Source organism: Hyperoodon ampullatus, assembly GCF_949752795.1.
Source record: "Hyperoodon ampullatus genome assembly, chromosome: 10".
Taxonomy (NCBI): Eukaryota; Metazoa; Chordata; class Mammalia; order Artiodactyla; family Ziphiidae; genus Hyperoodon; species Hyperoodon ampullatus.
Genome location: NC_136923.1, coordinates 8,048,945 through 8,069,196, shown reverse-complemented (window position 1 = coordinate 8,069,196; position 20,252 = coordinate 8,048,945). Strand labels below are relative to the sequence as shown.

The following is a 20,252-nucleotide window of genomic DNA, read 5'->3' as shown; positions in this document are numbered from 1 at the left end:
CATTTAAAGTAGTAAGTTTAGGAAATCTATATCCATATTTATAAGAGGGGAAGTAAGCAAGAAAGATGCGGGGCACTATTCAGGAAAGAATCAAAATCATAGGTGATTGAGTTGGGTGGGACTTGGTTGAAGGGGGCAGGGTATGAGTGAAGTAAATGAGAAATTATTATGAATTGGTTGTTTTCAAACTGGAGGATCATGTAAAATCATCTGGCCCACTGGTTTTCCAGTGACTCTTGCAGGGGTTTTAATTGAATTGCAGTTGAAAGCACTGGTGTATGGACTTGATACCAACTTAACTTATTTTGGGATAGTCTTATTACCGAAGTTTCTCTTGGCCAGTATTACTTTAATTGAAAAGTTCTGTGTGATTCTTCTTAGTTTATTTATCTCTAAATCAATTTTGTGAATATTATGTAGTCAAAACAAAATACCAAAATAAATAAGATGCTAAAAGTCACATAGTAGTATTTCAGATTTTCATAAAAACCACTTCTTTGTTTCTATTCATTGTCTGAGTAAATATGAACTTGAATTAAATAAAGAGATTTGTACTAGTAATATCTGCTTTATATTAAAACTTTGTGTAATACTGTATGGGGGAAAAATAGGCTACTAAAAATAGATTTTTTAAAAATTATTGACTTTGTTTTTCTATCCCTAGATTGGATAATACCTTGTAAGTTATCGCGTGTGTAACCTCAGGATAATAAGATCCCAGTGTAGAACATCTGGAAGATAAATGATACCATGTATTTAAAATATATTATTCTCTTCACCAAAGATTAGGGAGATTTACTCAAACCAGGTTAACATAAAGAAATGCTGGTAACAGATTTCCGTCAATATTATCAATTTATTGGCAGCTTTTACAGTACGGTGAGAGTATAACTGAACTGAAATCTTCTATCTAGTATACACACATATGTATGTGTATGGTCTGTGTGTGTGTGTGTGTGTGTGTGTGTGTGTGTGTGTGTCTATGTCTATGTATTTGAGGTTGGGAAAGGGAGGCTGTATTAGCAATTCATGTCCTGACTGGCAAAGACTCATAGGGAAAGTGCCTTTGTTATTATGTGCCCTGGTTGGAATGGAATTAGGACTGTTAGTCACCAACCTTTATTGAACTTCTCTCGTCTCTAGCAGTGAGAAACATTCAAAGGACACACCTTGCCCTTCAGGAACAACGTAAACAGGAAAATATTTAATTACAACCAAGCAGGGCTTCCCTGGTGGCGCAGTGGTTGAGAGTCAGCCTGCCGATGCAGGGGACACGAGTTCATGCCCCAGTCCAGGAAGATCCCACATGCCGTGGGGCTTCTAGGCCCGTGAGCCATGGCCGCTGAGCCTGGGCGTCTGGAGCCTGTGCTCCGCAATGGGAAAGGCCACAACAGTGAGAGGCCCGTGTACTGCCAAAAAAAAAAAAACAAGCAGTATTCACATGAGTGACTTGGTATGTTGCTACAAGTTAGTGTAAATCCTGAGGAATTCTTTTTATTTGTTGCTTTGGTTTCTGTTTTTTGCCTCTCAAAAAGATCAAGAAAATATTAATCAAAAAAGGGATACAAATTGGTGTAGTAGAAAGAATCCAATAGACCTGAGTTTGAAGACCATCTCTACCCTTTACTAACTATATGATGTTGGGCAAGTTATAAAGTTACCTCTGAGCCTCATCTGTGAAACGGGTATAGTAATATCTGCTTTGTAGAGCTAATATGAGATTAAATTAAGGTACATAAATTACCATATCAGACCCTTAATAGGAATTATTATTGTCATTATCTACAGATTTCTTGTCGAGCATTTATGGAACATTTACAGAAATTAGTCATATACTAGGATATATTAAAGATTCTAAGTTCCTAGAAGCTAAAGTTGTATGGAAATAAATGGTATTACTCTTCAGGCAGGGCAGGACATAATGTTCATTATTTGTAAATGATGTGGATATCTATCTAGGAGAGCCTAAACAATCATTTGAAAAAATTAACAGGAGTTCAATAAAACTGCTGGATATGCAAAAATTAATACCATTTATGTACCAAGAAAATGAAGAAAAAAATTTTCATTGCCGAACTTAACAAAACTGAGAAACTGCCTAGGAATAATGGTAGGGACATGTAAAACAAATCATTACTGAGAAATATTTTTTTAAGTCTTGAGGAAATGAAGGGAACTCCCATACTGATTAATGGAAAGAAGAAATACAATGAGTCAGTTTCTTTCCTGGCTTCAGATAGTTTCCATCAAACTAGTTTGTTTGGGGGTTTGATTAAATGATCTTGGAAGTTTGTCATAAAAAGTAAACATGAAAATAAGAAAAAATTGAAAAAGTAATGACAAAGAAGTACTTTACCTAGAAGTGTAAAACTAACTTCTAATATGAGTCTAGAAGCTGGTAATTAAATTAGTACAGGTGCAATAATGGATGTATATATGGAACAGAATAGCCAGAAGCAGGCCTTATGTAAGTGAAAGATTTGGTAAATTATTCTGGAATTTTTACTTGCATGGGGGATGGGAAAGACTTAGATCTTTGCCAAAGTAAATTCTATGTGCATTCAGTGTTTTGGGGTTTTGGGGTGTTTTTTTTTTTTTTTTTTTTTTTTTGGCGGTACGCAGGCTTCTCACTGTTGTGGCCTCTCCCGTTGCGGAGCACAGGCTCCGGATGCGCAGGCTCAGCGGCCATGGCTCACAGGCCTAGCCGCTCCGCGGCATGTGGGATCTTCCCGGACCGGGGCACGAGCCCGTGTCCCTTGCATCGGCAGGCGGACTCTCAACCACCGCGCCACCAGGGAAGCCCCCATGTTTTTTAATTAAAGTTAAATAAACAATGTTTCTATGTCCTTAGTTCTCTGAATTAATAGAGGACAAAAATATTGGGATAAAGGATTTGCAATAAAAATGACAGGGAAGTAATATCCCTACTAGCAATTTGGTAAGATTTATCATGCATTTTATTTTATTTTATTTTTTATTTTATTTTTTTGGCTGCGTTGGGTCTTTGTTGCTGCGCACAGGCTTTTCTCTAGTTGCGGCAAGCGGGAGCTACTCTTCTTTGCAGTGCACGGTTTCTCATTGCAGTGGCTTCTCGTTGCAGAGCACAGGCTCTGGGCATGCGGGCTCAGTAGTTGTGGCTCACGGGCTCTAGAGCGCAGGCTCAGTAGTTGTGGCGCACAGGTTTAGTTGCTCCGCGGCATGTGGGATCTCCCCAGACCAGGGCTCAAACCTGTGTCCCCTGCATTGGCAGGTGGATTCTTAACCACTGCACCACCAGGGAAGTCCCTGTCATGCTTTTTAAAAATTCATTCCTTAACCTAGTAGTTGTTGTTCTAGGTATTTGTTCTGTAGAAATAGGTGTGGACCAAAATTTTTATACAAAGTGTTAGTCATGGAATTATTAATAATTGCAAACACATGCAGGATAAAAACAACCTGGGTTTCAACAAATAAAGAAATGTTAGAGTTTGTGGTTTATCTTCTATTACACATACTTTTGGTGGAATACTATACAGTAGCATTAAAATTCTTACTCAATTTATTTTATCAAATTAACCTCCAAAAAACAGCACAGTACTACTTTTGAATTACATTTCACTGATCTGAATCTTGAATCTGTAAGAATATTAAAAGAATAGTATATTATGGCGAAATAAAACTTTTCTGTGGAATGTAAAGGTGGTTCAGTATTTGAAATTTTATTCATATAGTTTATTAGCCAGCCAAATGGAGAAGGGGGAGTGATAGCACAGTAAATGTGAATTTAATTATAAATCTAATAAAATAACATACTGAATGATTTTTTATTTTACATCTCTCTGAAAACAATTGCCAGTTACGTTTCATGGTGAAAACTAGTTAAACTTTTAAATTGGTTATCAACTTATCCCAGTATTACCATTCTTATTTAACAACATCTAGAATTGTTATCCAAACTGATTACCAAAAAGAAAATCTATGAGATAAAGAGGATGTATTTGTTGCCATTGTATACAAATAATATGCTGCTCTGCCTGGAAAAGCCAAGAGAATTAACTGAAAAACTGGTAGAGATCAATAGGGTACCTGGGTACAGAAATATGTAAACATTTTCTTACATGTTAGCAATAACATTTAGGTAATACACAGGGAGAAATACATCCAGTTCACAGTGGTAACAGAAAATAGTGAACACTGGAGAATAAACCTAATTAGAAATGTGGCAGATCTATAATGAAGAGGAATATAAGGAATTCCTTGGCAGTCCAGTGGTTAGAACTCCATGCTCTCACAGCTGAGGGCCTGGGTTCAATACCTAGTCAGGGAACTAAGATCCCACAAGCTGCGCAGCACAGCCAAAATAATAATAATAATGAGGAGGAGGAATATAAATGAAGGCATGAGTAGCTAAAAGATCGTGCCACAGTGCTCAGTTAGAATTCTCTACAAATTACTCATGAATTTAATACAACCCCAATCAGCCTTGGGGAGGGGGTAGTATCAGCATAGTGTTTGTTAGTTTGTTTTGTTTTAAAGTGGTTTGTTTGTTTTTTGATGTGGACCATTTTTAAAGTCTTTATTCAATTTGTTACAATATTGTTTCTGCTCTATGGTTTTTTTTTTGGCCATGAGGCATGTAGGATCCCAGCTCCCTGACCAGGGATCGAACCCGCACCCTCTGCATTGGAAGGCAAAGTCCCAACCACTGGACTGCCAGGGAAGTCCCAGTATCAGCATAGTTGACAAATGATTTCTACAGTTCATTGACATGAACAAGTATGTTAGAATAGGCAAAATATTTTGGAGAGCTAGAGTAGAATAACTGGAATTGCCCAAACAATTTTACTAAAAAGTGTACAGAATAACATTCAGAACTAAACCCAGTATCTAGTCGGATAAATGTCGTATTTCAAATCAATAGAGAAATATGATTATTCTATAATTACAAAAGAATTTGGAAGAATATGCTAGCCATTTGGCATGTGAAAAGGATAGAACATACTAGTACCGAATCTACTATATGTTCTGAGTTGAATTCAAAAACTAAATATGGAGATAAAGGGAAAATAGGTCAGTATTTTTATAGTCTTGGGGTGGGGTGACAAAAACATGACATCAGAGGCAGAAAATAAAGGAAATGGTTGATACATTTGACTAAATAAAAATATAGAACATTGTATAGCCAAAGACTATTAATAAAATTAAAATATAACTGTAACATTTTTGTCATTGTAATGGAAGGATTTTTACTATGTATTTCTGATTGAAAATAGTAGGTTATTGTCCAGTGTGATTTAGACAGGGTGAGTAAGGACATGTCAGGAAAGAGTTCTTGATGAAAATACACCAGCATATTAACAATGAATTAATTTGTGGATATGATTTCAAGTTATGTATGTGTTTCAGTATGTGGGTGTTTGTTTAGATAACCTTGGGAATTATTTGAGTAAAGGTAAAAAACCATAAAAGATAGATTTAGCCACATGAAATTTGATAGCTGTGTATGGCAAAAAGAAGAAAAATGAAACTTGAAAAAAACAATTTTGTAAATATAGTGCTATTCGTAGAAAAAAGTAGGCAGATTACCACTGGCCCATAAACCTCATAAGGGCAGGTGTCAGGTCTCTTGTTGAATATATCACAATAAGTACTCAGTAAATATATTTTAAATGAATGACCTTTAAGTTGATTTTGGGGGCGGGAGAGTTCATCTGAACTTTATAACTTCTGTAATCAACTTTATCACTTACATAATTGCCTTTAGTAGTTACAGCATTGGACCTAGCAGTATAGCAGTCTTTTGAAAGATTCACTGTTTAAGACTCTCAAAATATATAAACCTGTAAGTCATGAATCACATGTTTGTTTGTTTATACCTAGGCACTTTTCAAAAGGAGAAAAGAAAAATGAGTATCTGGAACAGAAGGAAAATAGAAATATACTTCTAATCTAGGAAAATTTTTATATATATGAAAGGAAAAATATGTATCTCCAGTGTTTTTTGCTTTTATTTCTTGTCTCTGTTTCAACCTCTGCTGCCCTAGTTCAAGCCTCATAACTCTTTCTGTTTACTCCATTAACTCCAAATAGTTTCCCAGTGTCCATTCTCATCCTAACCATTGCTACCAGGAGAATCTTTCTCAAGCACAGCTCCGATTACTGTCCGAAAACTTTTCCTCAAAGACTTGGGGTAAATGTCACTCCTTCCACCAAGCCTTGGGGGTATAATTTAATCTAATGATTAAGAATGTAGATGGGAACCAGGTGACCTAGTCTTTCTCTCTTTATACATCAAATTCCTTATCTGTAAAGTGGGGATAATAATAGTACTGGGTTTATAGAGTTACTCAAATTACATCTGATAATTCACATAAAGCACGTAGTATAGTGCCTGGTGTGTAATAAGCACTTAAGCTTTTTTTTTTTTTACTAACACATAGCAGTATGATCACCTCTGTTGAGGTTCTTAAACTTACATTACAAGTTTTATATATGTCTTCTTTTTCTTACACATTTGTAAACCCATTTAAAATAGAATACATGATAACCATTTTCCCCCACTTACCTAGTTCAGTGGTTTCCATATTGTAGGTATTAAGTAAATGAATAGCTTTGAACTGTAAACGAATAAAAATAGATTTTTCCTTTGAGAAAGTGAGATAGGTGCATTGGCCTGAGTGGTCAGTAAAATTTATAGCATATTAACTTCCTTTCTAAGTGGAACTAAGAAGTGTACAGTAGAAAGTAGGATATTCCAATCAGAAAAAGAGTACCACCCTAGTTTTTGAAAATGATTGGGAGAAGTTTCTGTAGAAATGATTTCACACTTTGAAGCACTCTAAAACTAGGGGCTCAACAAGGATCAAGTAATCATGTGTAACTCTTCCCTACTAAAGCAGAATATTACATAAAGAGCTGCTAAAGGATGGCAAAAATATATAAAAGCTTGAAACTGAGCTGGTGACGTGGCAATTCAGTAGAGGGTGATTTTAGCAAAGAGACACAGATTTGAGATTTTCAGAAATTCAGTGTGAAAAAACTAAATTTATATTTTCCACTACGAGAGATGAAATTAGCTCCAGGGATTAGTTATCAGAAGGGTCAAATTCATCTGGTGATTTTCTGGGAGGTAGAGAGTTCTGAGAATTACTTTAAGTGTGACAATTAAAAAGTCTTTGGGCTTTTGGTTTGATTGCAGGAGATAACAATGGGATGAGGCAAAAGTGGAGTTACCAGCCATTGTGGGCTAGAGATTAATAATGGCTTCACTGTGAAGCAGCCCTTTAGGATGTAATTTCAGACCTCTCATCCAAGCTTTGTATTTCACAGACTTGTTGAGCCCATTAAAGAAATGGAAATCTCGCTATCTGATGGAGCAGAATGTTACCAAGTTACTGCGGCCTCTTTCTCCAGTCACACCACCCCCTCCCAATCCAGGCTCAAAGAGCCCCCAGCTGACCACACCTGGCCCATCTCACCCAGAAGAGGAGTGTCGAAATGGATACAGCCTCATGTTCTCACCAGTCACGTCTCTTACTACTGCTAGTCGCTGCAATACTCCTCTGCAATTTGAGGTGATTTGGGTTTGGTTGTTGGGAGTGCTGAATATGAAAATCATTATTTGCACCTCCTCATTTCAAATACATCACTCCAAATGTTTCTTTACCATGTTCTTCGCCCATCCTAGCAAGAGAATGGGAAACCTCAGGGTCATTGTGACCTATTACCTGGTAGCCTCTCATCTTGGCAGTCCCCATACTTCCCAGAATAGGAATAGTGCTCCCACAGGTGACACTCATCTTATCTTTTGCATGCAATTCATCAACCTCCATTACTTTAGGTGATAATCATGCTAGATCTTTATCTTTACTGTGTACCTTGGTTCAAATAGGCCTCTAGCTGCTTAGTGACCATTAATGACACCTGCCTGAGAGCTCAGGTTATACTGATTGGTTGTGCCTCCATTTCTAGGCCTTTAAATAAGTGAAGTGTCTTTGTTATTTTGCATTCTCGTGTGCCTAAGTAAACAGAGATTTAGAAAGCACTGAGGTATGGTTTATGGCAATTTAGGGGTTTTTTTCATGCCCAGGTTACTTTCCCTTCTCGTCATGTGTTAGGAATGAGAAGTAGAAAGAGCCTAGCAACATGCATTTATAAGAACCAGATTTATTACACTCGCTCTCTGGTCAGCTGTTTCAAAAAGTTACTTCTGAATTGCTTTAGTATTCAAGTTTGAGTGACGGCAGCTTTACTGAATAGAATCCGTGTGCGTGCGTTAAAAAAAAAAAAACTCATCTATCGCATGTTGCTTTGGTTTATAATTAAATTAAACAGACACTATCTATTCCTTCTCAGAAAAATTTGTTCTGATGACTAAACACTCAGCTCTGACCCTACCTTGCACTTTTCCAGATGTGTTCTTTGATAAAGGTGAATGTTCTAATCAGTGCCATCCTACCTATTCAGTTTTTATGAGAGCATGGAGATTAAAAACACCTGAACCTTTAAATGGCTAGGCTAACTCAGAAAGAGGAAACTTAGCAACCTTGAAAGTAAGAGGCAGCTGTATTCTGTACCTAAACTCAACCATATGAACTTTTGGAGCAAACCTTTTTGAGAAGGCGAACAGAACCTTCTGGTTACATTTGATTTCTAGGGAAGTTACCCTTTACCAAATTCCCTGTGGCATTCTTTTTAGTCAGATAGCAAAACAGCTGATATGAGCCTTACTAACTTTACTTGGATCTAATTGCAGTTGATTTTTCATTTAGCAGCCAAAGTTTGATGGTAAAATTTCGTGAGAGGACGTTCTCACTGGGAAGCAGTAGATTCTAGGAGTAGAATTTCATACTTTATTATAATTAACGCTTTATTATAATTAAATGTGAAATTAGAAGGTGGGTTGCCATCTAGAACAGCCGGGTTTAGCACTTGGTGTATTTCCTATCCCTTGCAGCGTTTTGGATAACTGTGAAATTCTATGCAAATGTAAGGTGGTTTTATTTTCTGTTTTTTTAAATCAGAGATCATTTTAGTGATGCATAGTCTAAGCATAATGTTAGAATACCAGGAGGGAAAGAAAATATAATACATCAAGTAGCCGATCCTTTCAAAAAGTTCAGTGCATGTTTTCACTGTTTTAGTCTCATGATTTAACTAAGAAAATTTGGCCTTTTTCATCAATTCAAAAAACAGATTTCATCATCCCGACCATCTTTATCACCATTCTAACTGCTATACTCTTTCCTATATTCTAGTATGGGGAGGTGGAGAGCCTTATTTCCATCCAAGACTATGACACACAGAAATAGCAGAAAGTAAAGATCAGCTTGGTTGGGGGAAGAATATTTTTGAAAGGAGGAAAGTGAGAAATGCTAAGGGAATGAGTTGAAAAGACATGTAGTAGAAGAGAAACAAGATCATGAGGAAAGGGAAGCATCAAAAAAAAAAGAGTGAAAGCAACATTGGGAGGGCAAGTTTAATGAACCCCTCCTTTCCAGCAGAATAACCCTTCCCTTGTCTTCCTGCCTGGAGAGCCATACCCCACTATCCATCTCACACATACTACCACCCCACCAAATAAAGCGAACACCAGTACCCCTGCTCTGCTGAAGCAGCCACCCAGGCCACAGCTGTCCAGAGCCTGTGATATTAGAGGCCCTCCCCTACCTTGCCCCTGAATCCTTGTCATAGCTACCACTGTCATTCTCTGCTTTTTACCCTTCATACCTTCCCATCTGAACTTAACTGCCCAGTTCCTGTTTCATACGGGAGTGCTGCCTCACGCAAAAGCTGCCCTAACGGTAGCCCTGTTTAGGACCCTGTTTACACTGGAAGTGTACACATCTGCCTTCTTTTTTTCTTTTCTTTTTTCCCTCTATTCCTCAAAGTACAGTGGATTTTAATATCAGAGAAGAACCTTAGTGGGGGTGGTCAGATCCAGTTGGATTATGTTAAGAACCATCTAGCCTATGAGCTAGAGAATCCATCAATCATAACTGCTGCAACTGTCATTCAAGAGGAACTGGCCATTTCCCTAGCCCTTTCAGCCCCCAACATGCTAAGCAGTTTCCCTGGGTAATGGTGGCAGGCCTGAGTCACACAGGAGAATTGAGGAAATGTGACATTCAGAAGAGGGTGTGGGGTGAAGAGAAAAGGTGCCCCTAAGCAGGAGGAATGAGTAGTAGGGTGCCCCTCAATAACAAGTACTGTAGGAAATCTCATCTAACATAGAAAGACATTTACTGTAATAGTGTAAAATCTTACCAATTTAACTCTTGGTATCTGCTTGAGATGTTTACTTACAGCATGATACATAACCAGTTTATCCTTAAATGCTTTCAAAGACGCCAGGAAGCATTTTAACAAGTCATTCTGTCCATCGAGATGAATTCTGCATTTGAACATTTCCCTTGTGCCTTCTTACCCTTCTCCCTGCCCCACCCCCACCCCCCAAAATTTGTGGCTAACCATCTATGCTTGCTTTTTTTTGCTTTATTTTTTGTTTGTTTTGTTTTGCTTCTTTGAGTAGATGAATAACAAGATGCTTTTCCCTCCTCTAGAACATATCCTCCCCTGAGAGTTCCCCTGCGAATAGGCCCGAGTCCCTGTCACCCGAGGTAGTTATCACACCATCTCAATCACACTTGGAGGCTGAGAGTGAGTGTGCATGAGTGTGCTCCTGCCTGTGTGGGGAGGGCTGGGGGATCTGAGTGAATGGGGTGATGGGCTGGAGGGTGGCCGATTGGTCACTGTAAGTTGAATGAATCTTCCCATGTGTGCCTGTGGTTACTCAGAACTCTCAATGTAGATGGAGGAAAATGAAGTAGTTGTGTGAGTGAGTGTGTGTGTGTGTGTGTGTGTGTGAGTGTGAGATGGGTTTGTTTTTGTTGTTTTTGGGGGGGTGGGGGGAAGGGTATGGCTGAAGAGTTTTCTTAAAGAATAGAATCTAGAAATCAAGTTTAAAGGAGCTGAAGATGTGGTGGGAACCTTGTTAAAGAAAGTCTAACAGTGTGTTTGTTAAACACGGAAGGTTATATCAACAGTTGGTAGGAGCTGTTTTTTGATCTTTATTATCTTGGGCTGATAAAGGAGCAGCTTATATTGGAAAAGTTAGGCATTGATTTATGCCTTATTCCCGGGTTAATCTGACAGCTGTTTAACTGGATGTTTTGAGCTTTGGTTGATAGATTAAGCAGCTTCTTTAGAAAGGGAGAGTCATGCCTCTCAGCTTAAGCCAGCCCGTGGCTTCTGTTACTCAGGGCTCCATTCTGCAGTGGTTGGGAAATGGTTGCTGTACAAATGGTACCTCTTAGAATATCAAATCCTACTGCTATGGAGATGTTAAATTCAGATTTTAGTGCTAGAGTTTCTTAACTGTTAAAAGATTTGGACAAACGTAGTAATGATTAACTCCATGAATCCACATGGAGCCTTTTTCCTCTTAAAGAGAAAGTTACAGTCTCTCATAACCTTTCAGAAATTAACTAAACTGTTAACCCCACACCCTTCCAGTAAAAAGTTAGTGCTAAACTCAGTGACAGGTGACCAAATTCTGAATCAGTAGGATTTTATAGATCAATGTGAAACTGAAGAAGATTGTATTCTAGTGTACTAGAGATCTTCTGGGTGCTTTTTACTCTATTTTGTAAGGAATGTAAAGCTCTCCCTCAGTTGCTAAAGATTCTAAGATAGCATAATTTGGAGGCTGACATGGTGTGTCATCTGGGTTTCTGGTACTATTCTTTCTAGAGAGTTAGCTATAGCTGACATAGTGGCAGAAAATCTTGATGTTAGGAGGTAATGATGACCAGGTAGATGGGTTTATTTTTGATACATTTCAGCATTTCAGATGCTCTGCAGTGATGAGCATTAGTGGCCTCGTGGTATGTTAACATACGTTAGAGGATGCAAAAAGAAGAATTGAGTGGCCAGAAAGTTTTATGAGAAATACATACTTAATAGTGAAAGTGAGTGAAGAACTGGTTGGTTGATGTCGTTAACTAATACCATTCTTCTTCCCTGAACCAGTAACTTCAATACTTGAATTTTCGTCTACTTTCTACTTTCTTTCACCTTTTTCCCTCCTCCCACCTTCCATCAATATTAGTTTAGAAATGAATAACACCAGAAGCCAGTTATCTTAAGACACTATTCTCACCTCTGTGGCTCCATGGGGCTCAGGTAAATCCCTAATTATACTGCCAGTCCCTGAATGTAGTGCAAGGTGACTCAGCAAACCTGATGAAAGGCTAAGCAGGCAAAATAGTCACATTTGGCCAGTTATCTAATTCTGACTTTCCCAGTATTCTCCTCCAGAAAGACTTTAAAACAATTTGGGGAAGGCCAGGATTCTTTGGTAATCTGGCATGTATACACTGGTATTACATGGGACTTTTACAGATGTTAATGGCTTTCTCTCTTCTACTTTCGTCCCTCTTACCTATTCTTATTCACCTGTGCCCCCTCACTTCCCTTCTTTTCTGCCCTTTGACTTTTTCCTTTCTCCTCTACCCCATGTCTCCGTTGATTTTTATTCTTTCAGCTTTGTCACCGAAAAGACCTGGACTTGACAAAAGTAGGCTACCTTGACTCCAACACTAACAGCTGTGCTGACAGACCTTCCCTGATCAGCTCGGGTCATTCTGACCTGGCTCCTCATCCCTCTGTCGGACCCACCTCTGAGACTGGCTTGACAAGCAGGAGTGGAGATGGACATCAGACCCTTGTGAGAAACTCAGACCAGACATTTCGGACAGAGTTTAACTTGATGTATGCCTACTCCCCATTGAACGCTATGCCTCGAGCAGATGGATTGTATCGAGGGTCTCCCCTAGTAGGGGATAGGAAGCCTTTACATTTGGATGGGGGCTATTGTTCCCCTGCAGAAGGGTTTCCCAGCAGATATGAGCATGGTTTTATGAAAGACCTCTCTCGTGGATCCATGTCACCTGGTGGCGAAAGGGCTTGTGAAGGAGTCCCATCTGCCCCCCAGAACCCCCCACAGAGGAAAAAGGTAAGTGTTTCACATTTTATAGGCCGTTTTGAAGAACTTTAACTGAATAAGTCAACAGATATTTACTGAATTACCACTGTGTTTTCAGCACTGTGCTCAGTGTGAGGAAAATGAAGATAAGTAAGACGGTCTCTTGGCATGTGTAGTGAAAGACTGTTTTAATATAATTTGATGAGTGTTGTAAATGTTAAGCAAATTCAAATGCCTACCATGTATGTGCCATACACGTGGCTAGGCAATTCAAAGGATAAAGCAGTGAAAAAGAATAATGCTACTTACATGTTTTATATATTACTTCTCATGTTCTAGGCACTGTTAAGCTCTTCTTATGCATTTAATCTCACAATAATCCTGTAAGATGGGTAATTTCCCATTTTGTAGATGATGAAACTAAGGCAAGTTGAGTAACTTGCCCGTGGTCACACAGCTAGTATATGGAAGAGCCAGGACACTACCCAGGTCTGTCTGATTCCAGATTGCATGCTCTTATTGCCACCATGCTATATTGCCTCCTAGGTTCCGCCCTAATGGAGCTTATAGCAAGTCAGACTGAGATTAGCAGATAATTGTATTAATGATGAGAAAGGAGTTGTTCAGATGTGATGAGAACAACTTAACAGGAAACCTGATCAAGTCGGATATGTGGAGAGTACTTGAGAACAAAGAAGAGGTTCATAGCCAAGTTTGAGGGGTGGTAGAGTGCAAGGTGACAGTTCACTGATTTGGCTGATCTCAAAACAGGAAGTAGGAATCAATCAGCCAACAAATTGAGGGGGTGAAGGTCTTACAGAAGAGAGAGCAGAACAAGTAACTGTGACACTCCATTGAGTGGGCAGCAGGGATGTGATGTGGTTGTAGTTGAATGTTGCTATGGTGGCAGGTGAATAGTGGGGATAGTCAGGAGGAGAATACAGAGGTGGGCAGAGCCAGGTCGCAGAGATCTGGTTTGGGGCTTGACTTGTAGGCGATGCCTGATCTATAAATTACAAAGCCAGAAGTGTGCTTTTTTATGTCAGTGGTTTTCAACTAGGGGCATTTGGAAATGCATAGGAGTATTTCGAGTTGTCACAGCAACTTCATTTACTGGTCAGAGCTAGAGGTGTTTAATGTTGTGTGTGTGTGACAGTCTCACATAATTGCAAAATGTCTGTGGTACTCTTGTTCAAATGTAGCCTAGTGGCTTTTTGTCTTTGCATTACAGTGAAATACATTACCAGAATTTATTATTAACCCCTTTCCATGATTGTGTATAGAAAATGAATACACAAAATTGTCTTACTTTGTGTTTTTGTTATATTTTACATTTGAACAGAAAAATGAGAGCCCTAAGTGGATAAAAGAAGGAGGAAACACTGGCAGATAATTTGTAATAAAATAGCATTGCGGGGAAAATTCCCTGGCGGTCCGGTGGTTAGGACACCGTGCTTTCACTACGGATCGAACCCTGGTCAGGGAACTAAGATCCCACATGCTGCGAGGTGCAGCCCAAAAAAAAAAAAAAAATAGCACCGGGTTTAGAATACTGTTGCATCAACAGCACTGACTAGCAGGAACAAAAGTGGAAACAGTCTTTGGGTTTCTGGTTTCATTTATTATGTGCAAAAGTGAAATCATGATCTGTTATTTCAGAAATATTGTTGAGCACCTGCTGTCAACCAAGTTCTGCACTGTATGTTAAAGATAAAAAGCCAAATAAACTTGGTCTTTGCCCTTGTAGAACATGACAGTTTACAAGCATATAAGACATTGTAATAGGTTGACAGGCAGTGTAAGCACAGTGTGCTGTAACAGCAGAGAGGAGGTGTACTTGGCAGGGCAGGGAAGAGGGGCTTGTTGCGGCAGTCAGGAAAGAATAAGGCAGAGGAATGGCAGATTGAGGAGAAGCTTCCAAGTACAGGCTTTCTAGAGCTGGCTTGCTAAAGTATAAACAGGAAATCTTTTCCTTTCTCCTTTTACACTAGTTTCTCTATGTGTAAAACAGTAACAGTAATAAATCCCTGGGTATATCTTGAAAAATGGAGCACACTTAAAAACACTGAAGCATTGGCTTTTTCTTTTTTTGTGTGTGTGTGTGTATGTGTTTTTTGTTTTGTTTTTTTTTGTTTGTTTGTTTGTTTTTTTGCGGTACGCGGGCCTCTCACTGCTGTGGCCTCTCCCGTTGCGGAGCACAGGCTCCGGACGCGCAGGCTCAGCGGCCATGGCTCACGGGCCCAGCTGCTCCGCGGCATGTGGGATCTTCCCAGACCGGGGCACGAACCCGTGTCCCGTGCATCGGCAGGCAGACTCTCAACCACTGCGCCACCAGGGAAGCCCTTTGTTTTGTTTTGTTTTGTTTTTAAACAACTAACTCTAGGGATTTCTGGGGAGCGAGGAAGAGCTATCAGAATAGGAGACTTTTTCAAACTACACAGACTCCCAGCTCTTCACCTTCCCTTTTCTAGGTGCTACCATTGTTACAAATAGCTATGATAGCACACTTTTGTTGAAGGGAACTGTAATCTCACAGGTTTTTCTGAAGGCAGAATAAAGGTTGAGGTCTACTGGTGAATACCATTTTTCAAAAATGCCATCTCCTAGTGTATTCTCTTTTCCTTACCAGTTTCTGACTGATTTAAATAAGTAGCTGTGCTCAGGTCTCTCTCACACTTGGAAAAAGTCACCTGTTGGTGCCTGCTTTGTTTGCATGGCTTGCTAACAGTTTACTAGGGTTCCATCTTCTTTCCCCATTGCTAGTGATCCACTAATGATGTCTAGCTAGGGTCCTGTTTCTTTTTTCCTTCCTAGGTATCCCTGCTGGAGTACCGCAAACGGAAACAAGAAGCCAAGGAAAATTCTGCTGGTGGGGGAGGTGACTCTACACAGAGCAAAAGCAAGTCTGCAGGAGCTGGGCAAGGCAGCAGTAACTCACTTTCTGACACTGGTGCCCATGGTGTGCAGGGATCCTCAGCCCGAACCCCATCTTCCCCTCACAAAAAGTTCTCCCCATCTCATTCCTCTATGTCTCATTTGGAGGCGGTAAGCCCATCAGATTCCAGAGGCACTTCATCTCACTGCAGACCTCAAGAGAGTATCAGCAGTAGGTGGTAAGTTTATGTTTGATGCTTTAATGATTAAATTCAGGAGGGAAGTAAACGTCTAGGCTCTTTACCTAAGATGTATGGAAACGCTTATCTGAGAAAGCCAGCCAACAGTGCTGTCTACCCTATTCAGCTGATTTAATAGTATCAGCCACAATCCACCAGCCCTACCGAAGCAAAGAATTGCCACCGAGCCTGCAAAACAACATGTTGGATGGCATATAGCTGTGGACACAGTGGAGTTATTTTTTTCGCTGGGCACTAACACTGCCTCTTCTATTTTCTCATTTCGTGTGAAAGGTAAGTCAGGATTTGAGCTCAGTTCCCCTTAAATTAACAACAGATATCTCAGTTCCACACAGCTAGCATATACAGAGAGATGTGACACGTTCTGAAAGGATTTGTCTGGTTTAGGGGACACTGCAAATAAATAATACTGAAGTCAGGTACTGAGTATCAAATGAGTGAAATAAAGAATGAGGCATTTTAGGGATCTTGAGCTGAAGAAATGAGGTCTGAGAAAGGAGAGACATGGCTCAAGGGAGTAATGTTCATTCATCTGTGAAACATTAAACTGCTACCACGTGCCAGTCACATGAGTTCACAGAACAGAAAGTTAGCATTTCAAGATGGAGGTTAAAAGAAGTAGACAGCTTCAAATCCCCCTTTTCCTTAATTGCTTTTTTCTTTAAAAGTGTTTATTCTGAAGTGCCTGACATAGTTTGAGGCAGAGAAAATACCTTGTTTTAAATTGGTCCTGAAGAAAATAATGTTTAGAGGGTGTTCTAAGAGAATACGTTGTACAGTTTTTTGTCAGAGCTTTGTTTGTTCCAGATTCTTATCTCTGAAGTCCTGTGGCATAAACCTACACACCCTATTGCCTTCACAGGATGGTTCCCACATCAGTAGAACGACTCCGAGAAGGAGGGAGCATCCCCAAGGTCCTCCGAAGCAGTGTGAGGGTGGCCCAAAAAGGAGAGCCTTCTCCCACGTGGGAGAGTAACATCACAGAAAAAGACTCAGGTGAGCCTATGGCCTTCTGCCAACCAGGTACAGGGACACGAGCCAGGCTCTACACAATGCACACCAAATGCTGGGCTGAGGTGAGTCCATTTCTTATGCAGTTGGGCTCCCCTGTATGCAGAGTTCCAGCTCAGTCTTGCTTTCACTCTTTTGGGCTACAGCATTCTTAAGATCTAGCATTGCTTGCTCTTTGTCTGCTCTTTTTTCCCAGAGGATACCTTTATGTAACTCATCTCTCCAAAGCCCTGGGAATCACCTTGATGAAGGATGAAGAGAAAAAAAGGAGACAGAAATCAGATCAGGCATTTAAAACACCCCATAATTAACCACTCCTTTTGCCCCCCTGGCATGCTGCACTCACCTGATTTGTCAGAAGGAGAGTGGCATGGGTTGGTGCTGGCATTGGTGACTTGAATGAACAATGGATCTCTCACACTTATTCTAAGAAAATAAGTTGATTTTGTATTACCTTCCAGACCCTGCAGATGGTGAAGGCCCAGAGACACTGAGCTCAGCACTCTCTAAAGGAGCAGCCGTTTACAGCCCTTCCAGATACAGCTACCAGGTGAGACAAGAAGGTGCTCTGGGCATAAGAATGTGTTCTGGGTTCCAAATGTTTTGTGATCCTGGCCATCCTTTGCAGTTGAGATGCCGTCTTTGCATATAGTTTCAGCAGCTTTGGAAATAAGTCATCACCTGCTCACCTTCAGGTAATAAATCATGCCAGAAAAATTAAGTGACCAGAGACAGCTATTTTACTGTCCTTGGTATCCTAAAAAGAACAAATGTTTAAGAAGATGAAGAAGAAGTAGGATATTTTAAATATTCACAAGCCTAAATGGCTTAAATAGGGACTTTTTCACCTCCTTATGCTTTTCCTCCCAACTCTTTCTAGCTCCTGCAGTGTGATAGTCCACGGACAGAATCACAAAGCCTCCTTCAACAGAGTTCCTCCCCCTTTAGAGGACATCCCACCCAGTCTCCGGGATACAGTTATCGAACTACTGCACTGAGACCTGGGAACCCCCCTTCTCATGGTTCTTCAGAATCCTCCCTCTCTTCCACGTCCTATTCCAGCCCTGCCCACCCTGTGTCCACAGACTCGTTGGCCCCATTTACGGGGACACCAGGGTATTATAGCAGCCAGCCACATTCTGGAAACAGCACCGGCAGCAGTCTTCCAAGGAGGAGCTGCCCTTCTAGTGCTGCTAGCCCTACCCCGCAGGGCCCCTCAGACTCGCCGACCTCAGACTCGGTTTCCCAGTCCAGCACAGGAACTCTGAGTTCCACCTCCTTTCCTCAGAACTCTAGGTCGTCATTGCCATCAGACTTCCGGACTATCAGTCTGCCCAGTGCTGGGCAGTCAGCTGCCTACCAGGCCTCCAGGGTATCTGCGGTTTCCAATTCACAGCACTACCCACATCGAGGGAGTGGGGGTGTGCACCAGTACCGGCTCCAGCCACTGCAGGGGTCAGGGGTCAAGACTCAGACAGGACTTTCCTAGGGCTTCTGGATTTGGGCAAACAGAACTTGAATGAGCCCATAGCTGCTTCCTTCCAGCTGCCTCTGGAACCTAGGCCGAGCATATTGCTGGGGGAGGGGGTACAAGGTGCCAGAGGATTGGGTCTGGTCAACAAGAAACAAGACTTGTGGTCGTGACTGGCTCTGGCCTTGGAGAAAGATGTAAATCTTGTCTGAAGCAGAGACTATAAAGAAGTTTCTCCCTGCTGTTAAGGGTACATTGTTGACAAGCAAATGGTGTTTCGGTTAGTAATGGTTCTAAGTGCAATGAGTTGTGTTGAAGCCTCCGTCTCCCATCCTTGCCTGTATCCTGTAGTCACTTGTGCAGTGAGGACATCTTTTTAAATCAAAAAAAAAGTTTTCAAAGGAAAAAACGGTGAAAAGAGCCAATCTCAAAGCCCCAAGCCATCTGAGTAGTGTTAGGGTTTTATGCACTTAAGAAAAAAGGTAGGTATATAAGAAAACCATTCCAAAAGCAGTTATCTGGCCAAGATGTGTCCACCCAAGAATATTCCTTACCTTTGTCTTAGAAACACCAAGAAAGAGGCAGGGATAGTGAAGCTTGGAGTGTGCTCTGACTGAGGGGTGCCTGGATCTCTGAGGAAGTGCTCATGGTCAACTCTTGATTATTCAGGAGCAGATTGTCCTAGTAGATTGTCTGAGCCCCCAGCTGGTACCATCCCACTCCCCTTCCCCAAGCTATTTCACAGCTCAGTAATCTATGAAGTAAGTAGGCAAAAGAGATATAACTGAGATGGGCCAATTGCATTGCTACTTATCAGCTTTTGGCAATAAATTTGATTAGGAAGGGTCCCAGGCGGTTTGGGAATTCTTTGAATTTTATTTTTTCTACTCCCAATTAATCAGGAGTTGATGATCCCCTGAGTAGGACTGCCTCCATGATTGGGGAGCGTGCACTCGTGACTGCAGGGTAAGAGTGGAAAGATACATTTGTGGAATGGCACCGACAGGACTGTGATTGTGTGTGGCATGTCCCACGTTTCTTTGGGAGACGCTTATTTGAGAGTGGCCCAGGTGAGAGTGTTCTAAAGCCACCCACATACCTAATAACACTGTTCTGGATGAGAGATGAGAGCAGACTGGCTTCTCCCCATCAGTGCATTGTGCCTGTTGTACACCCCTGCAGGAGCCCTGGAGCCAGCCAGGTGGGGTACACAATCTTTTTAAATTCCATACGGTTGCCAGCTTATTTCTTTCACTTGTTTACTGTAATATCCGGCGTGTTTTTATTTATCTAATTTTGTATTCAGTTATAACCATGGTAGGGGTAGCAGATATCTGACAGGTGTAATCCCTGGTGCTGCAGTGGACCTTACTTCTTTCTTTTGGACAAGATAATACTGTGAGTCTCCCTCCTTCCTTCCCTCCAGTTTGTTTTCTCCTTTTTCCCCTCAGCCTCTTACATCCCCTTTCTTTCTACCCTCTCCTACAACTATCATATGCACAGTCTTCTCTCTTTGTGTGTGACTGTTACAAAATTTCACTTTTTCAAAATTGAAATCAGGTGTTTGCTCAAATGAGGGGAGATTTTTTTTAATGCTGAGACTTCAGCAGAATACTTTTCGTTTCCCCCACAAACCCATCAGTCTGGGAGAGCGTTGGGAGTGGAAATCATG

At 40.7% G+C, this 20,252-nt stretch overlaps 1 protein-coding gene across 2 annotated transcripts in view; it reads left to right on the top strand.

Annotated features, from left to right (window-relative positions):
* SETD5 (SET domain containing 5) overlaps positions 1-18,598 on the top strand; it is a gene marked incomplete at both ends in the record, with an annotated part of 42,802 nt that extends 24,204 nt beyond the window's left edge. For both annotated transcript variants that reach the window (XM_079713144.1, XM_079713143.1), the window contains 6 exons: positions 7,309-7,553; positions 12,524-12,994; positions 15,779-16,077; positions 16,961-17,094; positions 17,571-17,659; positions 17,990-18,598. In XM_079713144.1, coding sequence (XP_079569270.1) covers positions 7,309-7,553; positions 12,524-12,994; positions 15,779-16,077; positions 16,961-17,094; positions 17,571-17,659; positions 17,990-18,598 — 1,847 coding nt within the window. The remainder of the gene's footprint in view (positions 1-7,308; positions 7,554-12,523; positions 12,995-15,778; positions 16,078-16,960; positions 17,095-17,570; positions 17,660-17,989) is intronic.
* Between the last annotated feature and the right edge of the window lie 1,654 nt (positions 18,599-20,252).